Source organism: Chiloscyllium punctatum, chromosome 25 (genome assembly GCF_047496795.1).
Source record: "Chiloscyllium punctatum isolate Juve2018m chromosome 25, sChiPun1.3, whole genome shotgun sequence".
NCBI lineage: Eukaryota > Metazoa > Chordata > Chondrichthyes > Orectolobiformes > Hemiscylliidae > Chiloscyllium > Chiloscyllium punctatum.
The window spans coordinates 67679615-67700354 of record NC_092763.1 but is presented as its reverse complement, the minus strand read 5'-3'; the positions used below and the strand labels follow the sequence as shown (position 1 = coordinate 67700354).

Below are 20740 nucleotides of genomic sequence, written 5' to 3'. Positions count from 1 at the left end.
CAATGGGCAAGGAGCTGTTGGCAAGAGGAAACCTCTGCTTAGCTTCTGACACATCGTACACCCCTCTTCCATGTTAATTCATACCACTGAAACCTCTCTCTCTCTCTCTCTCTCTCTCCTGGATTGTGGAGAAAGACCCAGAAGTGCCCTCTCACCTGCTGATAGGAAGAAGATATCCTGAAGAGAGAGTTTGGGTGTCTCTGCACTTTTTAACCAGTGAGCAGAGCTTGCAAAGGAAACCAAAGATTCTGCTCTAGGGGAGGGCAGAGCGAACAGAAGTAAAGTATTCATACTCATATGTTTAAAGTGATGTTTTGAGTGTTTCTTTGCAGTTTCAGGATGATACATTAACATTTCAAGTACCTTTATTACAATGATAAGTTTTCTTTTGGCGTTGCAAAATGGTTTGCTTGTGAAAATGATAATTGATGATTTGAATTAAAAAATAGCATTTCAAATTTCCACTGACACAAACATAATCAAATTAATTCAATAGAAATTTGAATGTGAATTTACATTTTTTTTTAATTGCAACTTGTGTTTGAAAATATTGGGGCCTTTTAAATTACTGGACAGAGCTAAGTGACATTTGATTCAGTTCTGTAGCTGAAGTCTGTTGATATATTCATAGGTTTAAATACGGATATTGACAGAATGTTTGCAACTAAATCTACACACCTTCAATACAACCAAGTGTTTCAATGTCATAGGTATAGCAGAGCAGGGTAACAGTTGGCCGTCTACGTCCATCAGGTGGTATACAGCTTTTGCACAATGGCTTTTTGCCATCTAACCCTAAACTGAGCAGGATACCATTAAAGCTTGAAGGAATACGTTGTGGTGAGGTCCACCGCTACTTCACAGACCAACTACTATTCTCTTTCTCCCTGTCAGAAATGCCACTGGGCTTCTTCTTTTCCACATATGAAAATGGATCTCAGAGGGATGCCAGTGAATTGCCTAGCATCTGAAGGCTGCCATGAGAAAGGTATTGCTAGCTCGTGGGAGATAAGCGATAGGCCCCAGTTTCTCACATAGAGGCAAGGGCTCATTGAAACCACATTGGCTTCCATCTTTGGAATTTAAAGAGCATATCTTTGGGATTCTTTCCATATGAGTATGAATACTTTACTTCTGTTCACTCTGCCCTCCCCTAGAGCAGGATCTTTGGTTTCCTTTGTATGCCTTGCTTGCTGGTCAAAATGTGCTGTGGGTACTCAGTTGAAGAGAATATTCAACACTGACATTAATAGATTTTTCAGCACTAGGGCTGTACCTACACTAGATGGGTAGCTGTAGACCAATAAGGTGGCTCACCACTACATTGTCCAAGGCATTTAGGGATGAACAACAAATGTTAGCATTAGTGATCACATCCCATAAATAAATAAAGCCAAAAATTTAGCAAATCATGTAACAGAGGGATAGAGGCCCAGATAATAAGTTGACCTATATAAATTTAACTGTGATTGTAGTTGTCGGATTTTATTTCCACTTTCCATGGTCTGTCCAGTTTATTCTGAATATTAATAAAACAACACACTTCCAACTACACAACATATAGCTAAAATGCTGTCAGGCAAGTGTTTTATGACACTCTTTCAATACAAAGAAGTTAGATATTCAAATGCTTGACACTATCCAGTCTCTATCAAATGATTAGTTTGATCACTGGTAAATATCACAGACATGTCACTTACCATGACTAGTTTTAATCAATTATGTTGTTAGGGCTTAGTTATCTCTCTTTGGAAAGAAGCTCATCTCCTGCTTTTAATGAACTCAGCTTTAGCTTGCTCTGTGATTGTATTAGATTCCCTACTGGATAGAAACAGGCCCTTCAGCCCAACAAGTCCACACCAACCCGCCAAAGAATAACCCAGCCAGACCCATTCCCCTAGCCTATATTTACCCCTGACTAATGTGCCTATCACTATGATAGACAATTTAGCGTAGCCAATTCACCTGACCTGCACATCTTTGGATTGTAGGAAGAAACCAGAGCACCCAGAGGAAACCCACACAGACACGGGGAAATGTGCAAACTCTACACAGACAGTCACCCGAGGCTGAGATTGAACCCAGGTCCCTGGTGCTGTGAGGCAGCAGTGCTAACCACTGAGCCACTGGGTCACCCTGTGTTGCTCAATCAACTGAATGACATTTACACTGCACAATCACTAATTGTTAACTGATAAATTATCCACATTATTACATCTATTCACTGCATCTCTGTCTCAAGAAAACATCTGCTTTTTTTTGTGACAGTTTATTAGTGACACTATTAGTGTTGAGTTACTACTCTTGCTGTAAACACATACACATTCCTTGAGCAAAGCAGGGAAACACATTAAAACTAGTGACCTTTCTAATCATTAGGTTGTCAGCAGCCTCATTTCTATTCCCCATTTCTTTCCATTTAATTTGATGTTGGCTAACCCAGCTAATCTTAGGTTGATATCTACAGACTGAAGCAGGCTTAAGGTGCCTACTTTGGCAACTGAATTTTATGTGCCAACTTAACTCTTATTGGTCGACAGAAAATAACATACCTTTTGGCCTCTCTCAATGTTGCTTTATGAAGTTCATTTGAAAGTAACATATAGCTTTCTCCAGGACTGTCCCCAGAGCTGATTTTCTTTCTCAGAGAAGAGGTTGAAACTGGAGGTCCGTCCAATTCCCTGATCCCTTATCACATTCTCTTGCCTCATTGCTAATGAAGAGTGAACCAGGGTATGGTCCCACTGAGCCAAGAAAGGGAAGGTGGGGCAGTAGGACATCAGAAGATAATCTGGTTCACTTTGCCTAATCTGGACTCTATGTTCATTATCCATACTTTATGAATTCCCTTCAGAGAAACTCTCCTTGCTCTATTTCAAAAATATTTTGCAGCACGTTCTAAATTATAACCACCCTTGTGTGAGTTTATTTAATCACCATTTAAAGTCCTTTTATGATAATTTCAATCCTGTTCCCACTTGTTGCTGATGTTGCTGAGAAATAGAGCTAATCTATCCATGGACTGCCTACCTGGGCGGCATGGTGGCTCAGTGGATGGCACTGCTGCCTCACAGCATCAGGGACTCAGGCTTGTTTCCAGCTTCGGGCTGTGTCTATGTGGAGTTTGCATATTCTTCCCGTGTCTGCGTGGGTTCCCTTAGGGTGCTCTGGTTTCCTCTCATTGTCCAAAAATGTGCAGGTAAGGTGAATTGGTCATGCTAAATTGCCCACAGTGTTCAGGAATGTGTTAGGGGTAAATGTAGAGTGATAGCGTAGGGGTTTGGGTGGTATATTCTTCAGGGGGTCAGTGTGGACTTTGTTAGGCCGAAGGGCCTGTTTCCACACTGAAGGGATTCTATGATTTATTCTACTTCTGCTTCTATGAACTAAGCTCCCACAGCATGCATCATCCCTAGTCCTTCATAATCTTGAAAACCTTCATCATGTATGGGAATATGTTACCACATAGGCTGCAGCTGTTCAGCTCGGCAGTATACTGCTACAGTTTGGCCCAAACTGTAAAATTGGCATCCATTGAATGAATAAATAAATATCCAATCAATTTTCTCATCCCTAGTTTCTTCTCCAGCAACTTGAGTAACAATCGTAGACATGACCTCTTCAATCCCATCCATCCAAAGTGATCACCTGATGTTTCTCCATTTGTTGGCAAATTGTATTCAGTTTGTTCTTGAAACCCACAAAGATCTCTTGTCTCATCACCCCCAAACCATCCTTTCAGTAAAAGGTTCCTCCTGCATTTCTAGTTTGCTTTTCTTTAGTCTCATACTTCAAAATAAACTAAAGACAACAGAGGTCAATTCATCAGCCCCACTTGAACATTGCCAATTCTCACATGCTAAATCCAAAGTGGATGCCAAGACATCAGAATATTTGCTTTGGAAGTTTCCTGTATCACCATTAGTATTTCCACAAATAGGCTCAGTAATACTCACAGCAGACAAAGTGCATACGCTCCAACCACTGACTCGCTGCCTCTCACCAGGAAGCTCCCATCCATTCCAGCTTTGGCGAGCAGTTCCTCAGCTTGAGCTCGGCTAATGTCCAAGTGATACCACGGTGGACCTGCTGTAGCCATTCTGACCACACCCAATACAAACCGATTAGTGAAACCCTGGAAGGAAAGAAAAAAGCCATCAGCAAGATGTTAATGAAGGTGTGTAAATAGTTGTAAACTGGTGCTGTCATTATGGTTCATGTGATTGCACTGTTGTTGCAGAGTAAGAAGGATATAGGTAGACAATTTGAGGACAAAATCTAGTTCACTGTTGTACAGTTGCGGATGGCTTTCTTCTCTTTCTGATAGATGCAAAAGGTCCCATATCACAGTTTCAAAGAACAGCAATGGAATTCTCCCTGGTGTCTCAGCTAATATTTATTCATCAACCAACATTACTGGGATGGATTGGCTGATTACTTCCAAATAGTTATTTGTGCGCAAATTGATTGCGCAGTTTTGTTACATAACGGAGGTGAATTTACTGCAACTGTACTTCATTGCCTATATGACACTTTGGGCCAGCACTCGATTGTGATGGGTGCTATATAAATGCAAAGTCTTTCCTTCTAACTGTCCTGTGAATTATATTTGACTTCATGATCCAATGTCTGACCCTTGGTTGTGCATCACCTCATGAAAAGTCAACTTATAAAGAATTGGCCACTGATCTTCCTCTTTCCCTTCCAAACCCCAGTTGGGCCATCAGCGTCCAGTAATGAGGAAGGACCAAATGTCCTCCTCCTGTTCCTGTTTTCCATGCTTCTCAGGTTTGTTCAGTCCTGCACACCTTGGAGCTCAGAGCCAGTTTAAGTTCCTATCGGTTTCTGGAAATATTCAGTCACTACTGAATGACCTGTGATTGGCCAAGATTGGCATTTTCAACTTACTTTTTCATTGGCAATCCCCTTGATCCAAAAGGAGCAAGCATCAATCTCCAACATCTACCTGCTCTCAGCACTCTTCCTGCCTTTGAATGCTGGGATCCAGAAAAATGACACATGAAAAATCAAAGGAAAATATCTACTGCACTTAGGTTAAATTTTAATGCCTCCATCAATTGCAGGAAATGTAGATTGAGTGAAAGTGTGACAGAATCCAAATATTTCAGGTCTTCCCCTCTGTTGTATCTGGGTTTGAGAGAGACTGAAAAGCTTAATATTTGGTTGAATTGATGTAAACACTACAAACGATTATGGTGTCAGAATGGCTTCGTCTGAAGAAAGTAGGAATGTAAGAACATAAGAACCAGGATCAGCAGTAGGCCATCCGGCCCTTCAAGCCTGTTCTGTCATTCAATAAGATCATGGCTGATCTTCTTGTGGCCTCAGCTCCACTTACTTACCCTCTCACCATAACCCATAATTCCTTGACTGTGCAAAAATGACCTATCTAAACTTTAAAAACTTGCAATGAGGAAGCCTCAACTACTTCACTGAGCAGGGAATTCCAGAGATTCACAACTCTTTGGGGCAAGAAGTTACTGCTCAATTCAGTGTTAAATCTTCTCATCCTTATTTTTGTTAGAGACAAAAAAAACTGCAAATGCTGGAGTCCAAGGTAGAAAGCAGGAGGCTGGAGAAGTTGATGTTTCAGGTTTCACCCTTCTTCAGGACTGGGGGTGGGTGTAAGGGGGAGCTGCAGATAAAGGGAGTGAGGGGGCCCAGGGTAGTGAGGTGGGGAATCAGTGAAGACAGGTAGAGGGTACGACCTGGTTGGTTGATGGGAGGAATGAATCCAGTTGGTGGCTGGGAGGAGTGGAATGGCTGAGGAGGGGCTGGGAAGGGAGTTGGAAAAAGGGAAGGGAGTTTATTTGAAATTGGAGAACTCAATGTTGAGTCCTCCGGGCTGTAGGCTGCACAGGTGGAAGATGAAGTGTTGTTCCCCCAATTTGTGGTTTGGTTCATTGTGGCAATCGAGGGGGCCAAAGATGGCCATATCGGAAAGGGAGTGGGAAGGGGAATTAAAATGGGCGGTGACTGGAAGGTCCAGTTGGCACCTATGGGCCCCTTAGTTTGAGGCTGTGCCCCTTTGTTCTAGTTTCACCTGCCAGTGGAAACAACCTCCTTACTTCTAATTTAGCTATTCCCTTCATAATTTTATGTGTTTTTATAAGATACCCTTCATTTTTCTAAATTCCAATGAATATAATCCCAGTCTACTCGGGGTCTCCTCATAAACCAATTCCCTTGACTCCGGAATGAATTTAGTGAACCTGTCTGCACTCCCTCTCCTGCCAGTACATCCTTTCTCAAGTAAGGAGATCAAAACTGCACACAGTACTCCAGGTATGGCCTCACCAGCACCCTGTACAGCTGCAACATAACCTCCCTGCTTTTAAACTCAATCTCTTTAGCAATGAAGGACAAAATTCCATTGGCCTTCTTAATTACCTGTTGTAGCTGCAGACCAACTTTCAGCGATTCATGCACTAGGACTCCCAGATCCCTCTGCATAGCAGAATGCTACAATTTTTTACCATTCAAATAATAATCCGCTTTATTGTTATTCAAACCAAAATGGAGGTTCACATTTACCAACATTAGGCACACCAGTAGTTACTGATTGCCAACCAGAAAAACACTGATTTATCCACACTCTTTGCTTCCTGTTACATAGCTAATCCTCTATCCGTGCTAATACATTGCCCATACATTCGTGCATCTTTACCTTATGCAGCAGCTTTTTGTGCAGCACCTTGTTGAACGCCTTTTGGAAATCCAGATACACCACATCAGTCCCCATTGTTCTCCGCATTCATAACATCCTCATAGAATTCCAGTAAAATTAGTCAAGCACGACCTGCCCTTCATGAACCCATGCTGCATCTGCCCAATGGGACAATTTCTACTTAGAGGTCTTACTATTTCATCCTTGATGATAGTTTTACCTGGCCTCCTTATCAAGGTGATGCTTTCTGTTGTCCACCTCTCCCAGCTTGCTCTGTTAACACTTCAAACACTGCCAGCCACCTGATTGATAAGATAATACTGGAAGTCTTGTCTTAAAGCAATGAGCTCCGCTGTCAGGATTACCTGACATTTACGGCCATTTACGGGATTGTGAGATGGCCATGGGAGTAGGGGTGCCAACCTGGAGTCTCCAGGAATTGAAAATCAACCTTCAGGACATTGCTCTGTGAGACTGTGGAGAAAGACTTGGAAATGTATCACTATTCCTTCAATTTCATTGGTTCAAAATCCTGGAATTCCCTCCTTAATGGCATTATGGGTCTACCCACAGCACAGGCACCACCATGGTTCAAGAAGGCAGCTCACTAACACCTTCTCAAAGGCAACTATGGCTGGGTTTGGCCAAGGAAGCCCACATTCCTGAAGAAGGGCTTATGCCCGAAACGTCGATTCTCCTGCTCCTTGGATACTGCCTGATCTGCTGAGCTTTTCCAGCAACACATTTTTCTGCAAGGAAGCCCACATCCCATGAGTGTATTTAAAAAGGTCATGGCACCATTAAAAAATTTTTTTTGTCATTTTCTTAGAACATTTCTCTTTACCAGGCAAATGATATTGGATATTGGGGGGGGGGGGGGGGATAAAGGAACTGCTTGGCTTGCAGTTAATGTTCATGCCTTGTGGGTAATGAGAAATTTTACTTTCCAATTGATGGAGCAAAATAGCGTGTCACAGGGATATATAGAGCATAGAACATTACAGTGCAGTACAGGCTCTTTGGCCCTCGATATTGCGCCGACCTGTTGTAGCAATCTGAAGCCCATCTAACCTACACTATTCCATGTCCGTCCATATGCTTGTCCAATGACAACTTAAATGTACTTAAAGTTGGCAAAGATGGATATAATTATCAACTAATAACTGGGAGCATGAGGGTAGGTCAAGTGATTAAACGTCCATGAATACGTCCAAACACAGTTGGCAACCCAACACAAAAGTATGGACTGTGGCACCCCATATAATCCAATAGACAATAGACAATAGACAATAGATGCAGGAGTAGGCCATTCAGCCCTTCGGGCCTGCACCACCTTTCAATATGATCATGGCTGATCATTCCCAATCAGTATCCTGTTCCAGCCTTATCTCCATAACCCTTGACTCCACTATCTTTAAGAGCTCTATCCAATTCTTTCTTAAATGAATCCAGAGACTGGGCCTCCACTGCCCTCTGGGGCAGAGCATTCCACACAGCCATCACACTCTGGGTGAAGTAGTTTCTCCTCATCTCTGTCCTAAATCCACCCCTCAATCTTTCACTGTTCACTCAGGTTACTCAATGTTTTGAAAAAACAGACAAGTGAAATAGATGGGAACATTTCAATGAAGTTTAGTACAGAGAAATGCAGTGCAGTGTTTGGAAAGAAAGACTGAAGAGCAGGGAAAATAAATTGACTTGTAGAGGGCTGGTATAAGAGCAGCCTTGGCTTTATAAGCATCGGGGTGGAATACAGGGCAAGGAAATGATATGCAAATTTTATAAAACACAAATGAGATCTCAGCTAGAGTTCTTTGTTCAAGCACCACACTTTAGGATAAATAACCAGGTCTTGGAGAGTGCACACAAATCTTTTATGAGACTAGAATAGGGATGAGGGCCTTTATTTACATTCGAGACTGAAAAAGGTGGGATTGTTCTCCTTAAACTAAAGAAAGCAAAAGGTTCAACAGAGAGCTCAAAATATGTAAAGGTATGTTGTCGGGTAAATAAGAAGAAACTGTTTTCATTGACAGGTTAGTCGGTAGTCAGAGGACACGTTTAAAATGGTTGGTGAAAGGATGAGAGAGGGAGATCATTTTTTCATGCGCTGTGTTGTTATGACCTGGAATGCATTGTGTGAAAGAATGGTGGGACTGATTAAAGAGCTATTGGCAAATGAGAATTCGATGGAAAAGGAAACATTTGCAGGGATGTGGGGAAAGAACAGTGCCGTGCGATTAATTCAGTGGCTCTTTCACAGAGCCAGCACAAACACAATGAGCCAAGTGAATTCCAATCTGGGAAGTATCATGTTTTAATCCTATAAAGGTTCTGGCCCTTTCTTAGAACATGCTACTGGCAGTAATATTATATGGTAATCATTTCCACTCCTAAGGCTGACTCGGCCTGGAGTTTGTCACTCGTACATTTTATGCTCAGCAAATCAAAAAAAGGACAGAAGGAGGCAATTCAGCGCATTAAACCACGCTGCCGTTCAACATGATCATAGTTGATTATCCAACTCAGTATCCTATCCCTGTTTTAACCTCATACCTTTTGATCCCTTTGGCCCTAAGAATTAAGAATCCAGGTTCATATCCCATTTTGAATGAGCATCTGTTTAATAAGAAATGGTGTCACCTAATTAAATCTCTTACTCTACAAAAGTTATGAATCCCAGAATGTATTCAATGCTGTTGGGCGGAGTTCAATGCCCCCTCTGGATATGTTTCAGAATGTGTAGAAGAGTGTTGTCTGAATGATCAATACAGAGGCATTGCATTCCTGCTTCACTCTGATTAAGTCTGTGACAGCAACTCTTGTGGCACTCACCATTGACTAACAGGGTGGATTCACTATGTACTGAGATCACCCTGGGATCCCATCAGCTTTGCTGACAGATTTGTGGGGCTAATAAAAGGCTTGACTGAGGGAACCAGCATCAGAAGAGGGGGACTTGTTAAAAGACAGGCATTTGAAGGCCACTTCCACAGATCCCATGCTCTCACCTTGCCCTACCTCCTCCCCTATACTGCTGGTGACCCTCTCTCACAGGCCCCACTCTACCCCCACTTAACTTTCTCCAGTGATTCCAGGCAGAAGTGAATTATCAGCAGTGGGCACCGGTGCCGGTAATATTATCCTTAATGGACAGCTATTGATGTTTGACAGGGTGGGAGCTCTTAGGACATGTTCTCCACCACACTGCAGCAAGTCCTGGGAATAAATATCCACAAGGATTCGAGAGTCCCAGTGATAGGATTCCCACTGTCAATTCGGGAACTAATCCCCATGCGACATCTAGAAATTCTCAGTGGACACATCACCGGCTGTAATGACAAATGACATGCCTCACAGCCTCTCTTTAAATTCCACCTAATCTCTCCATCACAAAGACCTGCTTCCACTTTCATTATGTAGCCTGGTTCTAGTTTCATTATATCCTTTAACTCTTTAACTATTAGACAGAGTTAAATCCAGGTGCCATAGTTCAATCCATGTAGGATTCACACAACCAGAGCAAGGAAAGGTCCTTGAACATCCCTGTGATTAGTGTGAGGTGAAGATCATCCAGAACATAGCATGAGCCAGACAAAGTTACAGAATCATTACAGCACAGTAGGAGTCCATTTGGCCTGTTGCATGTATGCTGGCTCTGTGAACTAATCCTATTCTCCCACCTTCTCCCCGTAACCTTGCAGTTTTTCTTTTTGAATAATAACTTCATTCTCTCCTGAATGTTCAAGCTGTATAGTCCTCTGGTCAAATTCAATCTTAAGTGTTACGTCTGATCACAAAACCACAGAGAAAAATGAACATGCACGATGCATCTCTCAGAAAAACGACAGGGTTTATTCCAAGTATCAAAGATCTGATTCGTGGGAAAATAATGGAAAGACCTAGGTTTTACACTCTGAGGGACAAACAGGTATCAAACATTGGAAATGATATGGAAAGGGTAGATCTGCAAAATGGCTACAAGCTGAGTTGGGAGAGCAGAGAACAAGAACAATTTTAAACTCATAACAAACAATCTTATGACTTTAATTATGAATTTTCTGCAATTAAAAAGTGACCAATTTATCTGGACTTTCAGTTAGAAAAAGAAACAAGAGCTCTGGAACTGCTCAATAAGCAAAAGTGAGACTATGATTGCAGCCCTTCGACATCTTTTGGACAGATGCGTTTAGATTGCTTGAATAATATTTGCTATATTTATGTAATTCTGCAACCTTACAGAAAATACAGTCAGAAGTTTGCAAACAGTAGTCTAGCAAAGCATAGACATAAAAGGCTTCGGACTTTGCACAGTGGAAAAAAAACAGTGCATTGTGATGTTGATCAAACCATATCCTTTATCTTTTCCATCCTGGTCAGCAAGACAACAACAAAAATTTAGGTTGTTTAAATAAAAAGGCAGTGCACACATCATTGATGGATATAATAACACACAACTGTGGCAATAAAGTCTCCAAATCATAGAGAATCACAGCATAAGAGGCTATTTACCCATCATTTTTTGTGTCAACCAAAAAAAAATTGCCATCTACCTCTTGGTTTTTAAACCTAAAGGTTATGGCATTTCTAATATTTATCTCAGTGATTTTAAAATAGTGAGAGTTTCTGCCTCTACCACCATTTTAATCTTTGAGTCCAGACCTCCACCACACTTTGGGTGAAATGTTACTCCTCAATTCTGTAAAATCCTTCCACCAACTACTTTAAATCAATGGTCTAAGATAATGGCCCCTCTTCTAGTCAACGGTCTTCCTTATTCTTTCCTATTCAGGCTCTTCATAATTCATTGTGATTAAATCACCCTGAGAAACTTTGGAATGTGTCCTTATGCCAATTATTTGAAATTAGAACTGTAAAGTGTCCAGGGTAGTTCATGTGTGCATTGTTTGATCACCTCCTTCTGACTAAAAACAGACTGTTTCCAGTAGTTGAGTGGTCTAGGGCAAGAGAATTAGAACATGAATTGCCAAAATAATATAATGAACATTATGGACGAGATGGACATTATGCTATATTCCCTATTCTATCCAACACTGATAGACCATTAAATTAAAGCAATTATAACATGGGAAAACATAGAATATGTAACATTGTACAGTACAGCACAGTACAGGACCTTCGGCCCTCAATGTTGTGCCGGCTTTTTATCATACTCTAAGGTCAGACTAACCTACATACTCTTCATTGTACTAACTTCCATGTGCCTATTCAAGAGTCGCTTAAATGTCTCTGATGTCTCTGACTCTATTCCACTGCTGGCAGTGCATTCCATGTACTCACCACTCTGAGTAAAGAACCTACCTCTGACATCTTCCCTAAACCTTCCTCCATTAATCTTAAAATTAGGTCTCCATGTGATAGATAATTCTGCCCGAGGAAAATGTCTCTGGCTAGCCACTCCATTTATGACTCTCAACAACTTGTACTCCTCTATCAAGTCACCTTCTCATCCACCTTCGCTCCAATGAGAAAAGCCCTAGCTCCCTCAAACTTCCTTCATAATACATGCCCTCCAGTCCAGGCAACATCCTAGTAAAAGTCTTCTGCCCCCTTTCTAAAGCTTCCACATCTGCCACGAGTGGTGGCAATGTTTATGGACATGAACCCCAAGATCCCTCTGTTCCTCCACACTGCAAAAATTCCTGCCTTTAACCCAGTATTCTGTATTCAAATTCGACCTTCCAAAATGAATCACTTCACACTTTTCCAGGTTGAACTCCATCTGCTACTTATCAGTCCAACACTGCATCCTGGCAATGTTCTGTTGCAAACTACACCAGTCCTCCACAGAACCCACCACTCTACCAATCTTTGTGTCATTGGAAAATTTACCAACTCACCCTTCCACTTCTTCATCCAAGTCATTTATAAAAATCACAAAGAGCAGAGGTCCCAGAACCAATCCCTGTGGAACACCACTGGTCACCAGCCACCCACACTATCCACAACCTCACCAACCTTTGTGTCACCAGCAAAGATGATATCTCCATGTTTTTTGGCTCTTGCAGAAGAACCATATTGGATTCCAAATATTAACTCTTTTTGTCCAGATGATGTCAGATCAAATGAGTATCTCCAGTACTTGCTATTTTTATTACAATTCACTCTACATTTGTCTTTAATCTTTAAGGACATGTTTGTGCATTATCAACCTGCTTTTTCAATGGACAAGCAGCTAAATTCCTCAATATCCATCAGACTCAAGTCTCACATAATTAATCTTTCACTGACTGCCTACACGGACATTAGAACTCATTACTTCCAGGAGCTTTTGAGCTATGTTCCACAATTACTTTGTTCAATGAGCTCAGTGTGATTGACTATCATGACATTGAGATAACCCCAATGCACAAATCCAACTATTTCCTTTATAGATCTGAGAAGAAAGCAGAATCGACATTTTGAATCCAGCGATTGATTCTTCTGAAGGGTTCTGATGAAGAATCATTGGACTCAAAACATTAACTCTGTTTCCAACCTACAGATGCTATCAGAGCAGTTGAGTTTCACCAGTAAATTCTGTTTTTGTCTCCGATCTGCAGCATTGGCAGTTCTTTGCTTTACCCTTTATAAATGGAGCTGTCCTGTTTTACATAGACAAGAGTGAGCTGCATCTCAGACTGTTTCTAAATGCATAAAGCAAACAACCTCGAAAGACCACAACCAAGCAACAATTTAACACTCTTATTCAAAAAGAGAGGGAGACATAAACAAGTAACTATAGACCAGTTGGCTTAATATCTGTCATTGGATATGTATTAAACTGATCTTCAAAGGATTTAACAACCGAGCATTTAGAAACACAGCATAATCAAGCAAAGTCAGTATGCTGTATGTGTATGATTACAGGGAAATCATGCCTGACAAATTTATTACAGATCGTTGAGGAGGTACCAAGTGGGATAGATAAAGGATATCCAGTAGATGTAATACATCTGGATTTCAAAAAATGTATTTGTTAAGGCGCCACACATAATGCTACTTAATAAGATGAAAGTATATGGTGTTAGGGTAGTAAATTAGCTTGAATGGAGGATTGACTAACTAATATAAGACAGAGAGTTAGGATAAAAGGAGTATTCTCAGGATGGCAATACAGTACCAAAGGAATGCCTCAGTAGTCAGTGCTGGGGCCACAGTTATTTACAATATATATTAATGACTTGTATGATGGAAGTGAATGTATTATAGCTATGTTTGTGGAAGGCAAAAAAGAAAATGGAAAGGCAAGTGGTGCAGATGGCATATAGATTCTCCAGCAGAATATAGAAAGGTGAAGTGAGTGAGGAAAACTTTTGCAGATGGAACATATTATCGGAAAATGTGAGATTGTGCGTTTTGGCAGGAAGAATAGAAAAGCTGCAGCACAAAAGATTTGGGGATTCCATTGTATGAATCACAAAAAGACCAGCAGGTAATAGGGAGGGAAAATGGGCTGTTGTTCTTTATTTCAAAGAGAATAGTGTACAAAGGGAAGTCTTGCTAAAATTATGCAAGGTCACAGATGAAATACTGTGAATAGTTTTACTCCCTTTATCTAAGGTAAGATGCACTGACATTGGAGGCAGTCTGGAGTAGGTTCATTGGATTTGTTATTGACCAAACCAGACCCCCCCCCTCAAAACATTTTAAGATGACCCTAACTTTTCTTATTTTAAAGGCAGATGTGAGGTGGATATTCAGGGTGTGACGCAACTGGTCTAACCACTCGGCTTTAAACAAAACAATTTATTTAAACACTACAATTGAAAAATGAACAAAACAAAATGGAATCTAGAATAACAACTATTGGAAAACTCAACTGACCCAAAACAGCAACTTAATTTTTAAAATTTTTTTCATTCATTTGTGGGATTTGGGCATTGCTGGCTGGCCAGCATTGATAGCCCATCCCTATTTGCCCTGGACAGATGGTGGTGAACTGCCTCCTTGAATTGCTGCAGTCGACTTGGAGCTGTTCCAATTCCGGTAACATCCCTTGGCAAAAGGTCAATTCAAACACAGGTTCTTACAGGCAGGACTGATTTCAGAGACAGAAGCCAGTCAAGAATCATCTGAAGAGCATGTTTTCTGCTTTTCTGCAGCTTTTCCGCTACAACTAAGCCAAAATAGAGAGAAAAAAAACTGAATTGGGAGATCTGGCCACTCCCCTGCCATTGTTAACCTCGAGTCTTTCCGACATTTCTGCCTTGACAACCTCTCTTAAAAAAACCCAAGGACAATATAACCTTATTAAAGTGACAGCATTGTCACTGATTGAACCTGGATATGGCAGGTCTGCCTTATGACAAATAGTTGAGCAAGTTGGGCCTTTACCCATTGGAGTTTAAGAGATTGCGAAGTCACCTCATTGAAATATGTATTAATCGTAGGGGCCTTGGCAGGATAGATAGCAAGAATTTGCTTCCTTTTATGGAAGAGTCTACAAGCAGGTTACATAATATCAGAATAAGGATAATGTAGAGGTGCCAGTGTTGGACTGGGGTGGACAAATTCAGAAGTCACACGACACCAGGTTATAGTCCAATGGGTTTATTTGAAATCACAAGCCTTTGGAGCGCAGTTCCTTCATCAGGTGACTTCTGTCAGAGCAAGGTGTAAGACAGATATGAGGGGGACATTTTTATCTCTCAGAGGATGGAGAATCTGGCATTACTTGCTGGAGAGGAGTATTGAAGGTGAGTCTTTAAGTATCTTCAAGGCAGAGAGAAACAAATTTGCAATCAGTAAAGGAATCAAAGTTATGGACAACAGCAGGGAAGCAGAATTGAGGATTTTCAGATCCACCATGATGTCATTGAATGGTGGAGTGAAATTGATGGGGTAAATGGCCGACTTCTGTTCCTACACCTTCTGATTTTATGCTCCGAAACCCGATCATGAAATTAGTAATTAAAATGTCAAGTGAACAATCAAGTCGTCTGATACACAACCTCAAAACAAATGAAGATTTATACTCTAATACTAAAGGCATATTAAGCTACCCAAGTGTTGGGCATTTTATTGACAAAGTACTATCATAGCCATTATCAGGTGAGCAGGACAATAAAGTAACTTGCTATGAAATATCTATTATAAAATATATTAAAGAACAATATGAAAGAGACTGTTCAAGCAAGGTCTGAAAGATAAATAATTTCAATTCCAATTATTTGATTTTTCGCTCTTGGTCTGTTTAAGCCGAAGGCAGGAAAGGATGCAATTAAGGCTAAGCTTTTTACTGTAGATTAGATTTATTTGAAACGTTGATAATAATATGTAACATAAAAGACTCGTAAATTGAAAAAATGATCTGTTTACTTCAACAGCAGATTTCAAAGTCTGGATATTCCTCTCAGCCAGTTTCACCACTGAGACCATGTGTGTGAAAGACTCGAGCCCCTCAGCCTGCTCATCATCTTCTCTAACTGCTCTGCCAGAGTGCTTCCTTTCCCTTGTTGAACTATACCTGTGTTGCTTTCCCTTTCTCCACGTATTTTCACTTCGACCGTACCAGCAAGTAAAAGCATACTGGGAAGGGTCTCATGTGATGAAATTGTTGTGACAATATCTTGCCACGTAGGTTATAGCAATCTGTTGTGAATGGCTCCAAATACATCAACTTGTCTGCTTTAGTATTGCCCTGCCCAGAACTTCAGTCCTATCATTTTACCACTTCGTTCACAATTTCTCTGGATAGTCTCCCTGGAATGCTGGAGGTTGAGATGTGACTTTATAGAGCTTTATAGTGAATAGCCAAGGTATTTTCTCCAGCGTTGGAGTGTCCAAAAATAGAGTGCACAGGTTTAAGGTGAGAGGAAAAGGATGTAACAGGCAAATAGTGACCTGAGGGATAACCTTTTCACAAAGAGGTTAGTGAGGATATGAAATGAGCTGCCAGACGAGGGTAGGAAGGGCGAGTACAATTACAACATTTAAATGACATTTGTAGATGGATAGGATGTGTTTGGAGGTTATGGGCCAAATGCAGGCAAATGGGACTCGTTCAGTTTAAGAAACCTGGTCTTCATGGACAAGCTGAGCTGAAAGGTCTGTTTCCGTGCTGTATGACTATATGACTCTTTAACGCAGGACTGCAGAAATGAAAGATATCAACCAGGTTGTCAAACATATAAATCAAATGGTGACAGAACCATCCATGGTGTGCATCCTAACTATTTCAGAATTTGTGAAACTCAATAATCAAGGGGTCAAAATCACTCTGTATTGAACAGATTGAAGTAACATATTTCCCACTGGCATTAATTTCTGACTATTGGTGCTGAATGTTGAGTAGGGTTTAAAGGTCGCCATTACAGTATCTGTTCATGTATTAACAGCAATTAAGTGAAAGCTGTTGCACTCCTGATATGATCCTTTATAAACAATCAAAAAAAGATTATTATTTATCCTTTGCAATTCTCTCTGCACCTTAAAAAATCCATTAATGCTGATTGATTTGTGTGTATTTCCACTTACCTGAGTAACCATTTATCATGTTTGGTTTGAGTAACCAATTGTCAAGCAGAGAGTATCATAGGTACTTTCCACTTATGGGCATCATCTAGTAAGTTGGAGGGGCAGTGTCAATGATATTAATTTTGGAATCATACAATGAGGAAGACCATTCAGCCCCTCAGGTCTGCGTTTAATCTTGGTAGTTCATTTTTCTTCCACTTCAAACCTGTGTAGACCAATTATAGTATCCCTGTCATGACCACGATTGCAATCAGCTAACTCAACATCGACTAGGAGTGTGGAATCTGGGACTCTCTATTTTGCAGTTTAAACTTGATAATCTTGAAGAATCAATGGTGAAACCCAATGAGGTAGATCTCAATATCATACAATCGTGTCAAACTGCTGACGGGGAATTAGCAGCCCATGTTACATCGCTCCCAATTTTATACTTCCATTGAAGTCAATGAAAATTCTGCATTATCTGTTTCACACAGAATTACAAAATACCACAGTCAGTTTTCATTAGGTCACATTCAAACTGGCAATCAAAATATTTTTTTGAAAAGTGAGAATCTCCAAAATCAAGCAAAATTAAATGCCAAACAATGAAATAGCTGAATCAGAAAGCAATCATGGAAAAATATGAAACTGATACGAACTTAATGATTGTTGTCAAAGTGAAAGAACACTGGATGTAAAATTGCACTTCACCAAATGGCTACTTGGTGAGAGGCTGAGCACTAACCATTAAAACATTATTTATTAAATCCAAAAGACGAAAGTGTAGCAACTCGATATTCTTGCCCAAACACAGCAGAGCATGTCACACACCATCCATACCCTGACGCAGAAGAACAATCAGTATTGATCAACATGGTGGACAACTGGGGCGAACGTCTTTGTTACTTTCAGACTGCAACATGTCTGATATTTATCTCTACAATGTTACTTACTTCAAACAGAAACTGTTTTATTCTAAGAATCCAACCAAACAGAAACACAAGAGTCAGTCTTACAACCATCTGATGTTAAAAGTCTTATGTGAAGCATATTCATTAAACTTAGCTTGAACATAAATAGTACTTTCCATTCTTTCATGTCCTTTATCTAAAACTAAATGTATGAAGTAAGAGTTTCACTGAACACCACTCATTGCGATGAAGCCATACACTTACCCTTTTGGCCTGTTGCTTGCTTGGTGTTTAGGCTTTAGACAACTACTCTGTCGTTGCAGCTTCCGAGGAGATAGCCTCGTCTGTCTGTCCTGTTGCTTCAATCATGAGCTTTCCCACATGCCTGCAATTCGTGTTGTTCACTAGCAGTCCTGTGTGTCACACAGGCCCTCCAGTGGCGGGACTCCTCAGTGGCAATCACCTCCTTGGTGTGAGAAAACCAATATAAGTCGAGGTGAACTTTGAAAGGGGATATGTGTCATTCCTGTGTTGAATTGCAAGATCTTGTGATCTCTAATTAAATCTATTAAACCTGCAGTGCTTAACCTCCCAAGTTAATTTTATAAATAAGATATAAGTCAATTTGCACTGCACACTTTTAAGTGATTAAGATCCTGACGTTTAATAGTACAAAGGAGGAACCTTGAGATTGGCTAACAGAAAGGGACGTTTCTTGTTTGCACTGGAGAGAAATGGTCTTGCAGATAGGTGAATGACTAAGGAGGTGCAGAATGGGAAATGGAGTGGGTTAAAGGCAATACAAGTGAAGTAGCAAATTCGAGAGCTGATGAGAGGGGAAGGGGAGCAGACGGGTTGGTCAACAGGCACATTGGAACACCAGTAGGGAAATGGGGACCAAAATTTGAATATAACCCAACAATTGTTTAAGACAGAAACAATTCAGCAGAACAAATATATACACATGTTACAAAGCTGTCCCATGACAATGGAAAATATTTAATCATTGCTTTTAAAAAAAATGCTTAACTAAAGGCAATTGGAGATATTAAAAGTAAACAATATTGAGTTAACCAAAAGAGAAAATGCTGGAAAATCTCAGCAGGTCTGGCAGCATCTGTAAGGAGAGAAAAGAGCTGACGTTTCAAGTCTAACTGACCCTTTGTCAAATATCTACAATAGCATCTGGAGGGATTGCCTACTTTAGTTTTGATTTGGGGGAAGCGGTAACTCCACCTAGTGTTGGGCAGACTGAAAGCTAAGAAGAGTTTATATGAGAGAACATTTTTACAGTCAGATGATAGGAAATGTGACGAACAGGAAGTATGCACTAGTTGCAAGATTTTTACATGGTTCAGCTTCATGTGCCATAACGCTGTTGTTTAGGAAAATATGCGATTGGATAAAAGTAAGGCTTTTTGTAGCAGGTTGTCTGTAACATCATTGAATGGGTTGCCAGGTCTCTCAGTGAGAAGCAGAAAGGCTGGGTCCTAATCTAACCATATTTCACTTGAACATTTCCCAGCCTTTAAGGCAGATGACACTGTTACTCACTTTCAGTCAGAGAGAAAATTTGTCCAGCAAGCTCACACATCTAAAGACTTCCACTGCCATCCAATACAACAGAAAATGGAATCCCTGTCATTAACACTATTCCACAACAGAGACAAGTCACTGCAGGAATCCTAAATCCCCTCAATAGACACCTCTAACCTGCCACCAACCTCAACCACCATTCCTTATCTCCTTGAGATTTTGCCATCAATAAAATGCTTGCAATAAGGTTAGGCTTTGCTTTTCCATCAACCTCTACTTGCTCCTCTCCCTGTACTTTTGTGTCTGCACTAAATGGCAAGGAGAAACAGAAGTAATATGAGCCTGGTACGTCTGACTCAGACAGCAACGTGCAAAAAGCCAAGAACAAAAACGGAAATTGCTGGAAAAGCTCATTGGGTCAGGCAGCATCTGTGGAGTGAAATCAGAGTTAACATTTCATCCAGCGATCCTTCCTCAGAACCAGGGAAGGATTACCGGAACCAAAACCTTAACTCTGCATTCTCTCCACAGATGCTGCTGAGCTTCCCCAGCAATTTCAATTTTTGTTCCTGACTTCCAGCATCCACAATTATTTTGGATTTTACTTTGCAAAAAGACAAGGCAAGGCAACACAAGGCAGGGATGCTGTGAGCATACAGTTTGGTTAAAGTAAGTGAGTGCTATGAAAGTAAGTGAAGAACCTGGAGATACAGCCTGTTCCAGCCCATGGGCTGGGTGTGTGACCTGAGCAGAGCATCTTTGCTGCAGCATTTCAATGAGAGTTGCTGGTGCAGCCCAAAGTGCAAACATTGAAGTGCTAAAGGCTCCTATAAGTGGACTGAAGATATGCCACATGGTTTCTACCTTTCTTATGCCAATGTCCATGGGCATGGGGTCCACTTGGTCAGTGCCCAAGGAGTGTGCCCTGATATGTTGGAGCCCAAAGTCCAACACAGAGGTCATTTGTGGCAAGTAACAACCTAAATCTGTCAGATAGTCACTCTGGTTTTCAAGTCAAAAAGTGTGGCGCTGGAAAAGCACAGCAGGTCAGACAGCATTGAGGAGCAGGAGACTTGACATTTTGAGCATAAGCAGTTCATTAGGTGCTGAACAGCTTATGCTCAAAACATCAACTGTCCTGCTC

General features: G+C 40.9%; 1 protein-coding gene across 2 annotated transcripts in view; it reads right to left on the bottom strand.

Moving 5' to 3' along the window:
• The window catches only part of LOC140496025 (phosphatidylinositol 3,4,5-trisphosphate 5-phosphatase 2A-like), a 190842-nt gene that overhangs the window by 134786 nt on the left and 35316 nt on the right, over positions 1-20740 (bottom strand). For both annotated transcript variants that reach the window (XM_072595470.1, XM_072595471.1), the window contains exons 2-3: positions 18325-18526; positions 3957-4135 (exon numbers count right to left, since the gene is read on the bottom strand). In XM_072595470.1, the coding sequence (XP_072451571.1) occupies positions 3957-4099 (143 nt within the window). In that variant the 5' untranslated portion in view covers positions 4100-4135; positions 18325-18526. The remainder of the gene's footprint in view (positions 1-3956; positions 4136-18324; positions 18527-20740) is intronic.